The sequence below is a fragment of the Anas acuta genome, chromosome 6, assembly GCF_963932015.1.
Source record: "Anas acuta chromosome 6, bAnaAcu1.1, whole genome shotgun sequence".
Classification (NCBI taxonomy): domain Eukaryota; kingdom Metazoa; phylum Chordata; class Aves; order Anseriformes; family Anatidae; genus Anas; species Anas acuta.
Window position 1 is genome coordinate 9,102,123 of NC_088984.1, and position 18,812 is coordinate 9,120,934.

The 18,812-nt window shown below is 35.8% G+C and overlaps 1 protein-coding gene across 5 annotated transcripts in view; it reads right to left on the reverse strand.

Moving 5' to 3' along the window:
- DPP10 (dipeptidyl peptidase like 10) overlaps window positions 1–18,812 on the reverse strand; it is a 471,329-nt gene that overhangs the window by 39,867 nt on the left and 412,650 nt on the right. For all 5 annotated transcript variants that reach the window (XM_068687295.1, XM_068687296.1, XM_068687297.1 and 2 more), the window contains exons 8-10: window positions 4,973–5,093; window positions 3,133–3,287; window positions 11–108 (exon numbers count right to left, since the gene is read on the reverse strand). In XM_068687295.1, the coding sequence (XP_068543396.1) occupies window positions 11–108; window positions 3,133–3,287; window positions 4,973–5,093 (374 nt within the window). The remainder of the gene's footprint in view (window positions 1–10; window positions 109–3,132; window positions 3,288–4,972; window positions 5,094–18,812) is intronic.

An 18,812-nucleotide genomic window follows, 5' to 3' on the forward strand; every position in this document is an offset into this window, starting at 1 on the left:
AATTAAATACCTTGATTTAAAGCTGTCAGGTGGCATCAGTTCCAGTGTATGTGCTGGTCCATACAGATTAACTACAAAGAGCTTTACTGTTGGGTTTGTTTGACCTGCCTTTGAAAAGAATAAATAAAAATAGGGGCTTTAGTGGCACTGAAAAAGTGACAGCTAAATAGGTTCAGTCATTAACATAATAAAGTATGTTTACAATAAAGAGAAAGCTCTGAAAATAAAAAATCACAGCCATACAAATTACATAGATAAAAATGTGAAGTATTAATTGCATCGTTCTCTCACTGCCCTTTTACTTCGGCAGATCTTCTGACCTTCTGGTGCAGAGCAAGGGAACAATGCTGAAAGTAGTTTGACCCAGTTCTTTAAAGTCAGCTGCAAGAATAGCCAGCTCCTAAAAGAGCAGTCAGAGCCAGCCTGCAGCAAAGCCTTTTCCAACCCCTATTGCTCTTTTTCCAAAAGGCTATTCTACTTCCATTTGAGATAACATCCCTCCTCTTCCTCCATCTCTTTCATTATCAGTTTCCCCAGGACTTCCTTCCCTGGCTTGTTGAGAAGAAAATCTCTGGTTTTGGTACTGTTCAGGACCCTGTTGTTTTGGCAAGCTAGCTCTAAGAGAAACAAAACACTTGTTGCTAAAGGAGAATAAAATGGCAGTTTGATATATATCCACCAGGAAGAGCCTGATAAATCCTGAGGATCTATAGGAAGCCAGGACTCATCCTTCTCCCAGTAACACAGATTGTTACTAAGCAGTTCTTGAGATGAAGAGAAAGGACTGGCGACAGAAAGCAAGGCACTGCAGGGCTGGTAAGAATATACTGCTAGTCCTACATCTGCCACTCAAGCCTCTTTTTTGCGTAAGACACAGGAGTCACACAACTACGTTGTCTCTTTGGAATATGGGGGAATGACAAGTGTGTGCTTCAATGGAAACAAGTTGTTAATATTGAAAGGGAAGGTAATCATATTTAATCATAATAACCTACAAAGCTGTATATCATACTCTTCACAGGGATATTTAGAAATGCAAGAGTGCCTGGTTGAAATATACCCACACGTTTCCTTTAGAAAGTGGACTTTTCTCAAAATATACATGGTCTGAATGCTGTGTACACTTGTTTCTGAGTGGTATAGGGGAGAAGAAAGTGGCATATGTGTATTTTTTCTAGTGCTTAGAAAAAATTAGAAAATGGATTTAACTAGACTCCTGGACTTTCATCCATAAAAACTTTAAAATTTGCCTGAAAGAAACATGGTCTTTCAAAGCCATCCTCCACATGAAAGCAGCTTATACAGATGCAAAGCTGTGGAAGAAAACCACTGACTGATCAAGTCCTTCCTACACAACTGCTACCTCCTTGTATCATTTGAACTGTACATTGTTTGTACATCTCCTGTATGAGTATGAGTGGGCATGACCAGATCCTGGGCATGAAACACTGAAGCCTGGTCCAGCTGTGGCACTGGGTGGCTGTGGCATGGGACTGCCCATCAGAGGTCCACTCAGCACCACCCTTTGCTGCATGCGATGGACTCAAGCAGCTGAAGGTAGTTGTCCTACCCGAGCAGCCAACTCTCAGATTCACACCTCTCCCTCTACAACAAACGGCCTCTCAGCAATCTAAATTGCATAGACATTGTGTAATAATAATAACAACAACAACAATAATAATAAATTGTTCAGAAGTGAAAGAACTCTAAACTGAAACCCTACTTTGTTCTAGTGAATGCAGATTATACAAAATATAAACTTCCTTTCTCATTTATTTATTTTTTTTAAGAACACTGTCTGGGTATTTGGACATGTACACACAGCTACGTATTTCATATGGGTTTCATTTTATTTTTTAATCATAGTAATAACTTTCTCTGATGGTTTCATTTTATAATAAAGACCCAACTTTTTTCATCTATGTAGCTCTACCACAAAATTCATTGCCAATTAATGGTGTTTAATGTGTAGCTAGATTGGCATTAAATTGAGACATTAAATAAAGATAATGTTTTTTTCATTAATGAGATTACTGAGATAGTAGTGTATCACTTTTATGCTCAATTGCTAATGAAATGCAATTTCTCATTTCTTGTTTACAAAGCTCATTTTTTAAAATATTCCTTTTTTCTTTTTTCTGTCACTCAAGGCTTTTATCTATGAAACCATGTCAACTACCTCTGCAAACACCATTAGTTCTTTATTTCAGAGTATTATTTCACAGCACACATTATATTTATACATGCTATTTTTTCATAATACCTGCTACAGTCTACCTTTCCACTCCTTAAGAACAAAGGTTAATCTCCAAAATGTGGTAGCAGAATAGGGTAACAATAATATTATCTAAATTCCTCAATGAACTTTCCTTGAAATGTCAAAGGAAACTTTGACACACACAAACCTACATATACCATCAGAAAGGTACTCAGGCACTCTGAAATTGCATGCAAAATATGGACAAACCGGTAAGTTGGAAGATAATATCAACATTGGTACTTAACACAGAAATTATGGTTAGGGAAGCAGCTGATCAGAAAATCCCCAGAAAATGAGAAGCAATTTCCCTGCCTGAGCTCTTCTGTCTTTTCCCAACACAAATCAAAAAATCTTTTCCTAATTGTTCTGAAACTCAGTGATGGGTTTTTCATTTTTGTTTGTTTTAATTTGATGGCCAGAAAAAAAAAAATGTTATTGTGGCTTATTTTATCCAAAGCCACTCTTTTGCATTTATTAATAGTAGCATAATTTAGTGAGATCTATATAACTGCAGCAGAATTTGTGCTGTACTTTGCACACAGTGTGTGTGACTCCAATGCAGTTGTGACAGTATTTATTTTTCTGTGCAGTTCTTCAAACATTTTACTCTGCTCTCAGAAGTGGTGCATTGATTTTACCATGCATCAGTGATGAAATTGCTATGAATCAGTCTGTCTGCTGCTTCCTCACCCAATAGTTTCTTTACAGCAAAAGGTGTTACAAGTCTACTGGAAAAGGAAAAAAAATACATAATTAATATTTCCTGAAAACCAATTCAGCTTCTGTTATTCTCTAGAAATACTCCTTCTGTATGGTTGAATACTAGCACAGAACAAAAAACAGGAGGTGGGAGCTGCACTCACTCATCTTACCTTAGGGTATGGATACTGCTTTCCTTTTGGATATAGGCCTCCAGTAAACCGGGGAATAACCATGTTTGGCACCAGAGAGTCATTTATGGTCAAGAATGCTAGTCTTTCACCATCTGGAGACCACCAGTGGGCAATATGAGAATGAAGAAGTTCCTCTGCAAAAACAGATCTCCTTAGGGTCCATAACAATAACTGCCACAAAGTTCCCAGCTCATTCAGTTACCATTGATTCCTTCTTTCTCTGCCTAGTTCAAATGTATCTGTTGCAATTTCAGCAGTTTCACATTGTCCTGGATGAATGTTTGGATAACAAGGCATATCAAAATACCACATTTCAACCACCTTACTCAAATTAATACTTTCATTGACATCAATGTAAACATGAAAGATGACTCTAACTGTTGTAACTGAAATTTTATTATACCTGATTTCTCTGAGCTGTGGCAGCTGGGTACCTTCATATCTTCTCATCCTGTATTTATGTAATAACTTTTGAAGTGCAATATTTTTGTCTCTTTGGCTCAGTTTTAATTCTTAGACAATTCAATATTTTTGGTATTTTTGCAATATAACTTTTTGAAAATCAAAAATCTCCTTTTTTTTTAAAAAAAAAAATCCAAGTGTGTGTGTGTGTGTGTGTGTGTGTGTGTCTGTGTCTGTGTCTGTGTCTGTGTGTGTGTGTGTGTGTGTGTGTCTGTGTGTCTGTGTGTGTCTGTGTGTGTCTGTGTGTCTGTGTCTGTGTCTGTGTGTCTGTGTGTCTGTGTGTCTGTGTGTGTGTGTGTGTGTGTGTGTGTGTGTGTGTCTGTGTGTCTGTGTGTGTGTGTGTGTGTGTGTGTGTGTGTGAGCATTTTGTATTTAGATTTTAAGAATTTGTCTGGAAAGGTAATTGAGAATAACAGAGAATAACATACTAACCAGATCAGAGGCCTGGCTCCATACCTACAAAAAATACTTAAAATGTTAAAATGTCAGTAGAGACTCTCCAAGATGCAAATCAGATCCTGAAAGGTTTGAAGTGTCTGAATGGGTTGAAGTATCTAGGGTTTGCTGTAATTAAGCTGGGACCTATCTTCAAAGCCATACATTCTGGGTCATGCTTCTCTGCTCCCTGACTCAATAAGTAAAGCCTTTTACACAGAAAACCAGCTGAGAATGAATTGTGAATATCAGCAAGCTTGTGGCCTTGCTGAAAATCAGCCAGGTATGACCTACATATCACTATGTTCATAGGTAAAAATGAACCCAAGTACATGTGAAGAGGTCTATGCTATGTCCAGCAGGAAAGAAAGAACACCGCCAATTCTATGCTATGATTCTTCTGTGTCTTCTTCTAGGATGTTTTAAATGTAAATTGATCAGCACTGTTTTTCATACAAGCAACAAACTGAGTCCTTCCCCTCCTTACCTGTGTTACAAACCCAGAATAGCTCCAAAGCTATGAATGGAGTTATTCTAGATAAGAAAAACATTCAGGTGTTTAGTTTTACTTGACTAGCTCTATTTGGAATGCCAGACCCACTGAAGTCAGTAGTAAAAAAACACTGTTTTCAACACATTGAGATTTCATTACTAAAACATTTTTACATACTACCTAGTATTCATAATTTTATTCATTTATTCAAAAATAAATTCCTCTTTCTCATAAAATATCGTTATATGCAAAACACCAGTTGATACAAAGAATGAACAGATACAAAGGCAATCTTGCAAGAAAATGAAAAGTCAAAGAAGCAAAAGCAACCTTAGAAAGCATTTTCTGGAATGAATGGATTTGTGCTGTAGGGTCTGCACAAGAACCTCTCATCTGTTTTAATAAACATTAAATATTTGTACATCTTACCTTCATATAACCAGTCTGCAATTCCATTAAAAATAATTCCTTCTTTTCCCGAAGATGTCAGGCGCAATGAGCTACTCTTTACATCAGGCTGATAGTAGATGTTATTTTCAAAAATATAAATCTGGATGAGGTAAGAGGCATGTAGAGAAAAAAAAAAAAAAAAAGAACATTTTGGTAGATATAAATTAATGTTCAGCAAGCAATATGCAATTTCTTCAGGCTCAGAACAGACTACAGAATAATTCATCATGAGCTCCCTCTGACTCTGACTTTGTATTTTCTTTTATTATCAATTTGGACAAACTAAGCAAACTTTTAATAGTTATGCCAGGCCAAATTCTTCCTTTGAAATTATTTTCCCAGTTAAGATGTTTTTATTAACTTTAAGAAACATTATTACATTCCTCAGAATCATACAGGAGGCAAGTTGTATAACAGCTGAATAAAAATTTTCCATTAATTCTACTTTATCTAATAAAATCTTCTGTGTTTCTAGCCAAGAAATTAGACACAGTTCTGCAAGTACATGCAGCACAGTACATATATCATAAATGTTAAGTTGCACCGGATTATCGTGTGGAAACTTACTGAAAAAATCAAAAGTAAATTGCACACTGCTGTTAACTTCTCTCAACTTCCTGACACAGCTTCCAACTGTGATACACAAATGTTTTACTTCAATTGTGCTACAAAAATGCACTTTACTTTGAAGTGCAGACTTCTCCTCTTTTTCCTGCAAGTGACAGAATAGATGTCCTTTCCTCTGAAACATCCACTGATATTTCTCAGCCTTGTCTCTTGTCTCTTTCTCAAACTTCCCCTACTAACGGGAAAGTTTACTCATTTTTTAGACTAAGCTCTAAGCTCCACAATGAATTGAAATAAGAGAAATATAAAGAGAAGCTATGACTAGGAAGGAACATAAGGATGACAAAAAAAGTCAACGATTTTCTCAAAATGAACAATGCAGTGATGAAGGATGGTTTATTACATGGTAATTCTGCACACTCAGGTGAATTGCACACTCAGCTGTATCACCACCTTTCTACTATCAGCTAGCAAACCTTTTGATTCCTCGGTTTCCTGATTTTTCTAGGCCTATGACTAGATTCTTCTTTCAGCTATAACCACGTCAGGGCTGCTTTTTTTTTTTTTTTTTTTATTTACTGTGAAATTGCAATGGCCACAGATGCAGAGCTTAATCGTAGCCAACCTAATACCCATATTACACACCAAACCTGATTCATGCTTAGAAAATTCAGCTAGCAGCACAAGAGAAACAACACATAGTACAAAATTCTTGTACCATGATTTCATGAACGTATGCTGACATATGGAATCTCAGGGACAGCTAATATTAAGTAAACTTACTTACACCAAAGAAATTTTAAAAGCCTAGTCGTTTATTATCCTCTCATACTTCAATGATAAATGACTTATGGGAAAACATTAACCAGAGAATTAAGTATTATTATTGTTATTACTGCTACTCTCTCCTCTTCTAAATTACCATCTGAAATAGATTTCTATTTGAGTCCCCAAACTAATGGCATTTCTTGATATTTAATAGTAGCCACTTCATGATTCCTGGCATACGGCCAGAAAGCTGATTTTTTTTTCATCCCAAGAGCAATGCAATGATTTTCAAGATTCCTGTGAATCAAGGATGACTTGGGATGATTTTTTGTCAGAAATTCAAAACTCTGCAATGAGTTCAAAACCAAAGTAAAAATAGTTGACATATGATGCCGCATTATTGCCAAGAGAAAACAAGGATTAGAGAACTCTGGAAATAACAGACTTCTGTAATAATATTGACAAATACTTCTTGTCATTGTATATTTCCACAGTAAAAATATTTTGTTTTGTTTTCCTGAGATAAAAGGAACAAATACAAGTAATAACAAGGCATGATTAATTGCTTAGCCCCTGAAAATAAAATAATTTAGCCAAGCACCTGCTATTTAAGTGAACTAAAAATATTCATATCAGACTAAATTACAGATAGTATGGGTAATAGAAACCACTATACTGGCCACTGCTCAGTAAGGAGTGATTTCTTACAGTTGACTATCTCTTCTTACATAAGCAATTGTTTTCAGAAGATTACAAAAAAGCTGACCTGATCAAACGATTCTATTTTATTTCAGCTTCTTTAACTAGTGAGCTCAATATAATCAATTTTTGAAGATCAGAATTATAATTCTTTATTAAAATAATAAAATTCTCTTAAAAAAATCTTAAAAAAAAATGAAATCCCCCCCCCCTTTTCAGGCCATTTATATTTTTAGTGGTGAACATACCTGTAGCATCTAGTCTCTGCATTGAAAAACTTTCATTTAAAGTCATCATTGTCAATCAAAGTACAGGATTAAGAACTACTTGCTTTATAACTGAACCATGTAAAGGTTTTAATCCTGTTATTGCTAGTTAGCAGGCATTGCTAATTACATTTGAAACATTTCAGATAAGTAAATAACTCAGAAGGAATACTCACTGTTCTGCCACTGATTGCCAGCTTCCTCGTCTTTTATTTCCCACTCATTTCATAAAATGACTCTGTCTCCATCCTGAACCAATTCTCAGCCACTCTTTGAATATCCCCATAATCCTCTTAGTCAACTCTGTCACCCAAAATTTCCCATCTCTCCCCATCATTTGTAGAACATGTTCCTTTAATTTTGAAAGCTAGCCCAATGAACTTTTTTTTTTTTTTTCTTAAACATATGGATTAGAACATTTCAAAGTTCTTTAGAAACTCCAAAGCCCTCCAGCAGCTCTCTCCCTAGCAATCCTCAAGCTCATGGCTTACTTGCATTTTACATTAAAAATGATGAATTTATATTCCCTTTGCAAAACATTTTATGAAATACAACTTCTACATAACTAAACATCATGTAAATCCATATCAATGATTTAGGGTTGGTGCACTGGAAAGTATAATTCTGCACTGCCTGCAGCATTTTGAAAAATCCATATGCCCATGCTTGAGGCTGTAAAAACATCTTAGAAAGACTCACCGTTATGGGTAGTCAATCTCACCTGTAATTTGAGTATTTGTTATATTTTAGGAGGTGCCCTTTTCCACCTAAGCCTACAAATTGTACAACTTGTACTGGTAGGAATGGCTGCATTCGCATAGCCTACAAAAGCGCTGACTAACCCCTGAAGTCAGGCCTGGATTCGCCTCCATTCCTGACCATGTCAAAGCACTAAATAATGACATCTGTAATTATTTATATCCTTTACCACCTGGAAGTAAGGACTCAGACTTAAATTGTCAGTTTGTGCTAGTACAGCAAAACAGGCAGTGGAATTGTAATAGGAGTGACAACACTACAGTGAAGACTACTAGTAGTGGCCTGCAAGGCTCTTTGCTTTGCTGTCTGCAGATTCAAGCTATGGATTCATTAAGAACAAGCACTGAAGACATTTTGTGTAGCCATGAAAACCAATCCCCCATTTTACTGCACTGCCAGAGCAGTGCAGCCAGCTAAGACACTGTGAAAAGGCACACTTATTGGGTATTACTTTTGTATAGTAATTCCCAGTATAATTCATAATATATCCAAGTTGGAGGGGATCCACAATGATAATCGAGTCCAACCATATTTATATGGTATGTCATATACAACTCTAGAAACACTGAAATTGTAATGTATCACTACTTAAAATTAATTTTGTTCATAAGACGTGAACAAATCTTGCTTGAACTCCCAATGCTGACCAGCAGACAAGCATCTTGGATTTGTGTCCATCTGAAGCAGCCACAAAGAGAAGCAAGCGTATAACAGTTATGGCTTTAACAGGTCACTGATTTTATGTTGATTGTCCTGGTTACAAAAACTAAGAGTAGAAATGGAAATATTCATCATCTGAATTGTGCAAAAAAATCTACATTAGAGCCTGGAAGAAAAGGAAGTCTTTAAACAGCATTTGTCAAACTCTCCCCTGCCCTTAAAATACCTAAGTTTTTGTTTGTTTGGTTTTATTTCATACATTTTAGACTCCTCAATGACTTCTTACTTTCTTAATTCTTTCTTTCTCAATTTAAACTCAATACTTTCTGGTGAAAACAATATCTGTAGAAAACTCCTTACAGCTCTACTTTATGCTGCATTAGAATGTTTTCAAGCTTTTCCTTCAAAGCACAAAGACTAGGTGTAAATTTTTAGGCGGCAGCTGTGGCTGCTGATTAGTTGCAGTATGGCAATATACAGGAGCTTGAATTTATTGATATTATTGAACATTTTCCCCAAGTTCAGTTGTTAAAAGTGAGTGAAGGAGAAAGCAACAAGCTGGAAAAGAACTGAAACTAGTACTTGTCCTACAACAGAGATTTAAATTCTCAAATATTGCAATGTACACAGCAAATCACAACACTGTGATAAGACTTCATGATCAAACTATATATATCTACATATATTCTTGGACCAGAATCTTGCAAATACATGTGCCTAATATCCTGACTCCAGGAAGTAAAACTAACCATGTGCCCAAATGTTTCGAGGCTAGGGACTTCACGTACTTCGTCACTTTGTACACGGTGTTTTGAGCAATGTCCCAAACCAAAAATTTCCCTTGTTAGGCCATCTCCAGTCAGATCCAGGAGCAAGTAAAAGTAAAATGTCTTTTCTTAGTATACACTTGAGTCTAATTACTACATCATAAGTGCTAAAATGTTGACTGGAACTACTGAATCTTCCAACATTACTAAAAGGAGGAGTTGCTAAGTGTGTACCCGACAGGTACTCTCATGAATACATCAGTGGCTTTGTGCCCAAAATGCTTTCACAGCTTTTAGGCATGACGATAAGAAAATAAATTGAAAAAGGCACAAAGTGGAACCAGGCTATGCTATCTTAGACAGAAATTATTATCACGCCTTTTTTTTTTTTTTTTAAACCTCCTCTCTTCACCAACTACTTCCCAAGTATTTTTAAATGATTTCAATTTATTTTTTATTTACAACCCTCAACTAATAATGCTGTAAATGGGAATAAATATTAAAAAAACCTATGGTCTTCAAAATTACAGGACCTTGTTTTCTTAGAGATTTGTCATAGCTAATCACATTAATCTCAAATAAATAAATAAATAAAATTAAAACCAGCATTTCTATATTTATTTCAATAACTATTTTCCAATTAATGAAAAACATCTGCAAAAATGTTTTGGAATAGTGAGAGATTAATTCTTGATAATGATCATATTTATTTCTACTGACTGTGAAGAATTAGAGGCTCTGCTTACTTTGATGTTCTACCTATGGTATTAATCCTTCCCTTTCTTCCACATTTGACAGTCTCTAAACTATTCTTTCATAAACCTTCATCTAAATTAATTTCTTCAAAAACAGTTATTTGCTGTTTGCCACGTTTCACAATTGCGTGATTTTATTTCAGGCTGAGGTCTTAAGTGGAGCACCCAGTCCAAGCAGTTAGTTCCAGATGGCAGACAGCTGTGAAAACACAGGGAGATCCAATCACCCAGTTGAATGGCAAACCCAGTGCCAATATCTGGACAGACCCCTGTGTGTCTAATCGTTTCAAACACTACAGGCAGAGAAAAGCTGGTAAATTACATTAAAAAAAAAAAAAATGCACTTTTCTCATTAGGTGCTCCATTGAAGCTTTCTGCACAGGCTTATCCACACTCCCCTGACTCTACAGTAGCATATCAGTGGCAGGACAAGCTTTTCACTCACCAGTTGGGCTTCAGCAGCAGCTTGCCCAGAGCTTTGTGGAAGCTGCTGTGCAATCACTTACCCTGCACAAAAGCAGTGAGTGTAGCAAGGCTTTGAGCTCTGCAAGGGGGAGCAGCTCCTCCACCAAAAGCTGCCAGCAGATAGTTAGCCCTGGCAGCTGAGACAGAGTCACTCTAAGGTACTTGCATGTGTCCTAGAAATTCATCCAGACACCAAAGTTCAGATTCGTAGTTAAAAGCAAAAGCCATTTTCTTCACGTTGGAAGAGAAACATATCTCAGAGCTGCAGCCCTGGCTGACAAAACTTATCTCCTTCCCTGGAATCAGGCATTAGTCTTGCTCGCAGAGAAAAGCTACTGAACTAGCAGAGGAAAAATGCCTCTCAAAATTGAGGTTAAGGAGGTAGACCTAACAACCTAGCATTAGTCCTTTCTTTAACACATGCAATGATAAACTTATTGTATATAAACATGATAAGGTAGCTTGCCATGCAAGAGCTTCTTAAAATAGATTACACAGACATTAACCTTATGGGTGTAATGTATTTTCATTGCTGTTACCCAATTCAAAAGGGACCCATCTTGGGTCTAGAAGCAACTATACTCATCCATGACACGCTTCACACAAGCTGAAACAACTCTTCCCAACTCTGTACATCCATGGCCTTGGCCTGTACCACACCTTAGTGTGGTGTGGCCACTGTCTACAAGTCAGGACAAAGTACAGATGACCTACAGGATGAAAGTTTGCACATCCCCAATCTAATGTTTCTACGTTACCTGATGTGAAATGATAGTTGAAGTCACTAATAACAAACGAATGAAGCAGAAGAAAGACCTAAAGCATTGTCAGGCAGACATATTCCTGTGTGACCTTGGTAAGGAAACATAGTTCATCAGTCTTTGGACTACAACAAGTGTCTTCAGAGCCCAACACTCTACATAACAGACAACTCAATTGCACTTTTTGCTCTTTGCAAAAGGGTGTTTTTACTGACACAGTAACAAATATGGTCCTAAGGATTCCTGTAGACAGTCTGGCTAACCAAATGACTTCACCATAATCACAGCTGATAGCAACATCTCAGCATACGATCTATCAGACCTCTTCAATTCCTTCTTCTTGTGAGATTGCCAGCTAATTAGTTGCATAATTAATTCTTCAAAAGCTTCAAGATGTTTTTCCATCTGGGCTTGCCTCTCACCATTTGTTCTGTCTCCTGTCTTACCACACATTAACCATGGCCAAATACAACTTTCCTTAGTTAGTCAATACAATTTCTAGATGAAATGTGCTTTCTTGCTAATAACTCTTAATACAAATAATATCACCTATACACTATACAGGAAAAAAAAGTCAAAAAGTTACTTTCTTAATTGATCAGCAATTTTGTTTTTTACTTTGGTTTGCTCTTCAGAGATCAAACCATGACTTCTCCAATTCCAGGCAGTACTAAGTTGGAACAGCACTAACTGTTTCGCAGTTCAACCACATACTAGGAAGAGCCAGAAGGTCCCAAACCACAGACAGCAGCTGTATTTCTCCTCGTCCTAAGTTTATGTTGGAACATGCAGTGAGACAAAACACACAGCAATGGGGAAATGCCAATAACCTGTTTTGGTATATAGGACACAGCTAAAGGAGTGCAATCTGCAAGCACAGATTAAATGGCTTTGATATAGTCAATTTAAATGGCAGTTAACAAGCGGTTATAACCTTCAGTCAAAGATCAGTACAGTGTGTACTCATACATAAATGTTATGAGGAGAAATTAGCTTAAAGCTAAATAGATCAATCAAAACTGTTTGGCAGTCTTCATACCACATGACCATGCAGATATATATGTATACACACATACACATAAATATACACACACACATGCACACACACAAAGAGTTTCGTGAACACACTGCCCCATACACAAAGTTGAAAACAAGCAAGTGATCTTAAATTAACAAATAAATAAGTGGTATCTTATATAAAATCATTAATTTACAATGATTTTTTTTAATGTAATTTTTACACACACGCATAAATGTGGTTCAGTTCCTACAGTTGTTTTGCCTGCAATTATGGGAAATACATATCATTCAAATTCCTTTGATAAGTAAATAATATTTGAACTAGTTTGGGACAGGAAGAAATTGAAATCAAACTTGCATCCACACAGAATGCATTTGGTTGCAGTTTTTCAACACTTGTCAAGATAGGAAGTTTGGTTTTCATTTAATTCCCTAACATATTTGTTATCACTTTTGGGTTCACAGATCTGAAAAATCAATTAAATAGCTCCACTTCAGAAACTTACAATACATTTTTACCGATTAAAAAATATACTGCAAAGCAGCTGCCATTGAATTATTGTTGTAGATAAAGACCTGGCTTGGCATCTCTACTGTTTAACATCCTCCAAAGTCCTGATAACTGCATTTTTTTTCTAACAGAGACACTGGTTGTGTTATTTTTAGTCACAGTGCAATGTCTGTTCCCTTATTCAAGTCCAAACTGAATAAACAAATGTTTTCTTGCCATCTATGATTTCACTTACCCCTGGGACTTACAGACTTAAATTGAGATTGCCATTCTTATACCCACCATTATGGAACATGAGTACCCCTTTCTGCCCTTTTCCCTTGGCAAAATCTCATTTAGTTGAAACAGCTTTCCACTCAAGAACAAGGTGTATTTAAGATTATGTTCTGTGTGTTAATGCAACAATAGTATAACTGCTATTTTCAGTTTTCCACTCACAAGAGAAAGTTCATTTTGGTAAGAAAATACTTTCCAAAATCATCCAGAAGAATTGGTCATATAGAAACTTATAGGAAGAGTTGTTTCTTATACCCAGTTTGAAGCTCCATGATGGCAATCCAAACTTTTTGGTCCATATCAAAGCTCCTCTACAGCCAAGAGCAATAGTGCAGTGAGCCACAGAAACACTTCAGGTCTCTATTTTGTTGCAGGAAAGGAGAGGCTTTTCCTGTTTTCTGTGATAATCTGGTGTTATGATGCCATTTAGCTTGTTTCTTCCTACAGTTTGAGACTTGAATAGTTCCAATCCTCAACATAACTTTACTGATTAAAGTGGTGGCACAGAGGTGATTAAAACCGCTCATGGGTTACTGGCATGGTAAGCATGATAGACACACCACCACTTTGCCTGAGACAATACTCTATACATGGGTATACTTGATTTGAGCAACTTAGGTGTTGATTTACCTTTCCATACATGTGAAATTGGGTTCCAGTGTATACAAAATTACATTTTTTAAAAATAAAAATTAAAAAAAAAAAAAAAAAAAAAGATTTGCAGTCATATTTTGCACACGTTGGAAAAGTAGCAAGGTAAAATGTTAGTAGCTACCATTTTTATCCATGGTATTAAACTGTGTAAGAAGCTCAATGGAAATTAATTCAAACACACTTACACACATTTATTTGAGAAGTAAATTAAATGCAAAGTAGGCCTGTTACCCAAAACAGAACCAAAGTGAATTACCATATTTTGGATAATATAAAAAAAGGAAATTGGCTTATAAAGCTTTTATAAGTGTGAATTTTAGATGGTTAGACTATTCACTAGTGACTTAGTTACTGTTATACAGACTTTTTGCCATATCCTTTCCACAACTTACAAATTTCCATCCAGATCACATATGTTACTGGACAATTTCAGGGAAATTTTTATGGAATTGTATTGCAAAACATCTTTATGTTATATCTCTTTTCCCTACATTTTAGCCTATTTAGATTGTGAGCTCCCATGAATAGGGATTGCAGGCTATAATGTCTGCTTATGTCTGTACATTTTGCAGTACAGATGCTTTGAACATTTCCAGTAGTGCGGAATAGCTCTGATCTCCCCTCTGAAGATTTTATTTTTTTGCAGGACAATCTATACCAATAAAATTTTCCAAGCAGTTCAGCTCTGACTTGCTTCAACTCTTACTCCACTGTTCCATGTGCACTATGAACCATTAAATTATACAGATACAAGGCACAGGAGGTACAATCAGCTAAGAAAAGTGTAGCCGTAGGTAAAAATCTACCCTCATATGATTTGTTTCGAAATCATCAGATGCATTGCAAATGAGGCAGAAAACAAATAATAGTTAATAGCAAAATGATTATAATTGTAAGCAATAATAACTATATTCTGTCTTAAAGGTACCAATTTTCTAAGATTATGATTGACCTAGGCAGGAATTTTCTCAGGGGAAGCTTTCAAACCTTTTGATTTTGTTGTAATCAAGGCAGAGAGGCAGTGGCTGTTGATCAGTATGGAACATGAAGACCTCAAAACATGTACAACCCAATGTCGTATGCAATTTTTTTTTTCTTTTTTTTTTTTTTCCTTTTTTTTTGTCACTTGCAATATGTTAGTTTTATTTTTGTAATCATCAAGCTGCATGGCAGAACACTGAACACTGAAGCAGAACTTTTCTGCTGTCTAGATTAATGCCACTGCATCACAGTAGTATGTTAGCACAATCATTTCTGAACAACTGCAACCAATCTACAAGGCTATTATATTTAATTGTTATAAACTATCTAAATAAATCTACTATAAACAATAGCAAGGATGCACTCATAATGTAGCTACAAGATTAGTTACTACTGTCATGGAATGAACCAGGGCTTGAATTCAGAGGACATTAGTAACTCCATGATAATTCTGATGTTTATGTCCTTGTTTTCCAATAAAAATGAGAAAGCATTGCCCTGTTTTGTTTTGAGACATGTTAACTATATTGCCTTTCCAATGATACTGGAGCATGATGTCCACTAAATTCACACCCTGACTAATCCCATGATAATTTATTCATGAGTGCAAACACTGTGCTCTAAATTACATAAATAATTTCACATACAATATCTAACCTAGGACCTCCACCAAAAAAAAACTATTTTAAAAATATTTTTGATTGTACAGAACATTACAGTAACACCGCCTTGCCGAAAACTGATGGTCTGCTTCCTCCCCATGGAGCTGTCTTGAGAACTACGCTGACTGCAAATGTGTTTGAGAGATTGGTCTGCTTAGCCCTTTGGTCTTTGTCTGTGTAATTAATGAGTATAACAGACTTATTTATAAACCATGTATGCTCAGGAACTCACACTCCTTGTTGCTCATATTTACTGAGAACTTCTGAGTAATAAACCAACATGGAGGAGCATGGACAGAAATGTCACTGGGTTGCTCCTGAGGACTTACAATAAAATCATAATCCGTCATTACCATTTTTTTTTTAATATGATCTCTGTTATCTCTGTTATTTTGACTCATCTCTTTAAGTCTTCAGTTATGCCTTTACTGATTAATCCATAACAGAATCAGAAATGAAAGAATTTTACCTAGTTACTCCAAAACAAAAAGAACAGTACTGGGAGAAGTATTAATATAGCTGTCTAGACTTCATGCCAGCGGAGGAATGTTCTCTATTTTATTTGACAAAATATATGAATAAACAACCTAAAAACAAGGACCAAAGTCAAAAAAGACAGAATTTAAAATGCTGTGCAATTAAGTGTGGCAGGGTGATTGTATTTGCATTTTCTACTATTCTTGTGGTGGTAAGCAATCCCTGTGAACTTTGTGCATTATTCAAAAGCTGAAGCAGACCGAGACACCTCTGAGCATCTTGTACATGAGAAATCCAGGCAGGGTTTAACACAAAACTTTGTCATTTCAGCTGCTACGGCTGACCCAAGACTACCTTGTGTGGTAATGTGCTATGGAAACTGTTCAAGTTGCCACGTTTCTCTAGGAGGGGCCAATATATATCTACATCTACCTGTGCAGGACATCTACTTGCAGGCTCCAGACCCAATTACTACTTCCCACAGGCAGGGCATTCAATGCAAGAAAGCCATTTTTTCCTAGAAAAAAATAAACTACCAATAACAAAACAAACAACAAAAACCTATTATCTCACAAGACAAATAGAGATGAGAAAATTCTGACTAATTCTTATAACATCATTTCTGTTTGGGACATTTCATGGTCTGTGAAGCAACATAAAATAAATAAATGTTGCTTTCTTTCCACACAACACTTTTCTATTTCTATGGGTTGGTGGCAATGGAGTTTAATTGCTCTTTTGCAAGAAGAACTTTGTTACAGGAGACAGTAAGAACCAAACAAAATGTTGAACACATCCAAAGACATGCCGTCTGTATGAGTTTCTTTTCTCCTCCTTACAGCTAACTTACCAATATACAATTTAACAGGGAGTCATGATATCATCAACCATGAATTATAAAGTTACTACAACAACAACAAAAGCTGCTTATTTTCAAAAAGGACTAAAAGGACTGTCATAAGGACATCACCCACACACAATGGGTAAAATCCTGGTAGACTGACATAAAAAAGGACTGATCTGAACAGAACCAAGATGTCATATCTTGACTACTGGAAAAACATATCTAGCTTTCAAAGAAAAACATCATAGGGCAAAAGGGAGACTTAACCCTTCCAAAGAGGGAAGTCAATGTCTCTCTGACTGAGAAAAATGTGTCTATATTTTTGCAGGACACAACATGCCAAATGATAAAATAAATGTCACGATAAAACAAATAGGAAAAGAACATATACATACAAGAGTCTGAGGAACCGCACCATGCAGCAAGAGTCCAGCAAATTTTGCTGCTAAGTTGCTTTTACCCATTTAGCTGAACTCTGAAGAGACTGGTACCATCACAGAGACTCAGAAGTCTTTTGCAAGTCTTCTGCAAAAATTTTACAAAAGGTAAATTAGATTCACATTCACTGTCATCTAAAAACAATCTCTGGCTTAGAACTTGAACCCCAAATGTATTAGACACGTCAGTTCTTCAAACTCTTGTGTTCTGAGATTTTGGCACTTCACCATAGTCAAGCTTTCCCTTCTTTTTCCCTTGGTGGTAAGGAGGTAATAGAGAATATGATATTTATTATTTATTTTTAATCTCAAAGATAAAACCAACATTTGTATTATATTACTAAAAGATACTCACCTGCTGTAACACTTAGGTTATTTAAAACTAGAAATTAAAGTGCAACACTTTAAAATGATATTCCTAGATGAATACATGCAAATTTTCTAGCGTTTTGTTGTATATATATATATATATATTTTTTTTTTTGATAGTAAATATGAAAATATGAAGTGACTAAAGGATTATAACAGATGATCCATGGATATATGTTTGTCTGCAATGCTTTTGGGCAGGATTTCAGAGTTATGTGAAAATACAGTCCATAATCCATCCTGGTACCTAATCTTTCCCAATTCTGATTTAGCAAAAGGTTCAGATTTTGATCTCTCTTCTCACTGACTGTATATTTAGTTTTCATATGTGGCTGTTTCTAAAAAATTTTAGACTTCTGTTTCTGCATTATCAAAAGCTATGCAATTTTCACACAAGAAGCACAGCAGTCTTATTTTATGAGCCATTGGACTTGCAGTTAATATTAGCTAACAGACAATAGTGTGAATATTCAGTTATGCTTTGTTACACATACACATGTTGAACAACATGATAGTCTAGATGAGAGGGGCGTATTTGTACTTTCATTGCTCCCTGCAGGCTGCTACAAAGAAAAATCCTGGTGATTGCCCTTATCAAACATTTACACCTAAGCCTATCTGTATGCATGTTTGTGTGACTGTCTGTAAATATATATATAAATATCTATATGAAAAATTAATTAGCATCTTTTAGATGCAGCCAAGCAGCTATTCTCACACAGGGCTAGAAATACCTTACCTTTAATACTTAAAATTTTAAAGATACCTTTAATACCAGGACACATTCATTACATATCACTAAGCAATTAAATGATGAAATAACTTCTATGCTCAACTTAGCCTTGCTTCAACTTGTTCATATAGATGAACTTGTTCATGCTATATAGAGCTCACAAAACCTTTACTGAATACACTCAACCTTGATATACAAAAAGGTATTCATCCCTGTTTTCCAAAACTGCTTGCATTGTGTATTTCCCTTTTATAAGATGCAGAAAAATCCTTTCATATTGAGTATCACTTTTGAAAACAGATTTTGTAAATGTGCATTTAATGCTTATCCTCTCCTTCAACTTTGTATAATTATTAGTTTCTAGGAGCCCACTTCACTTAGAAATAGA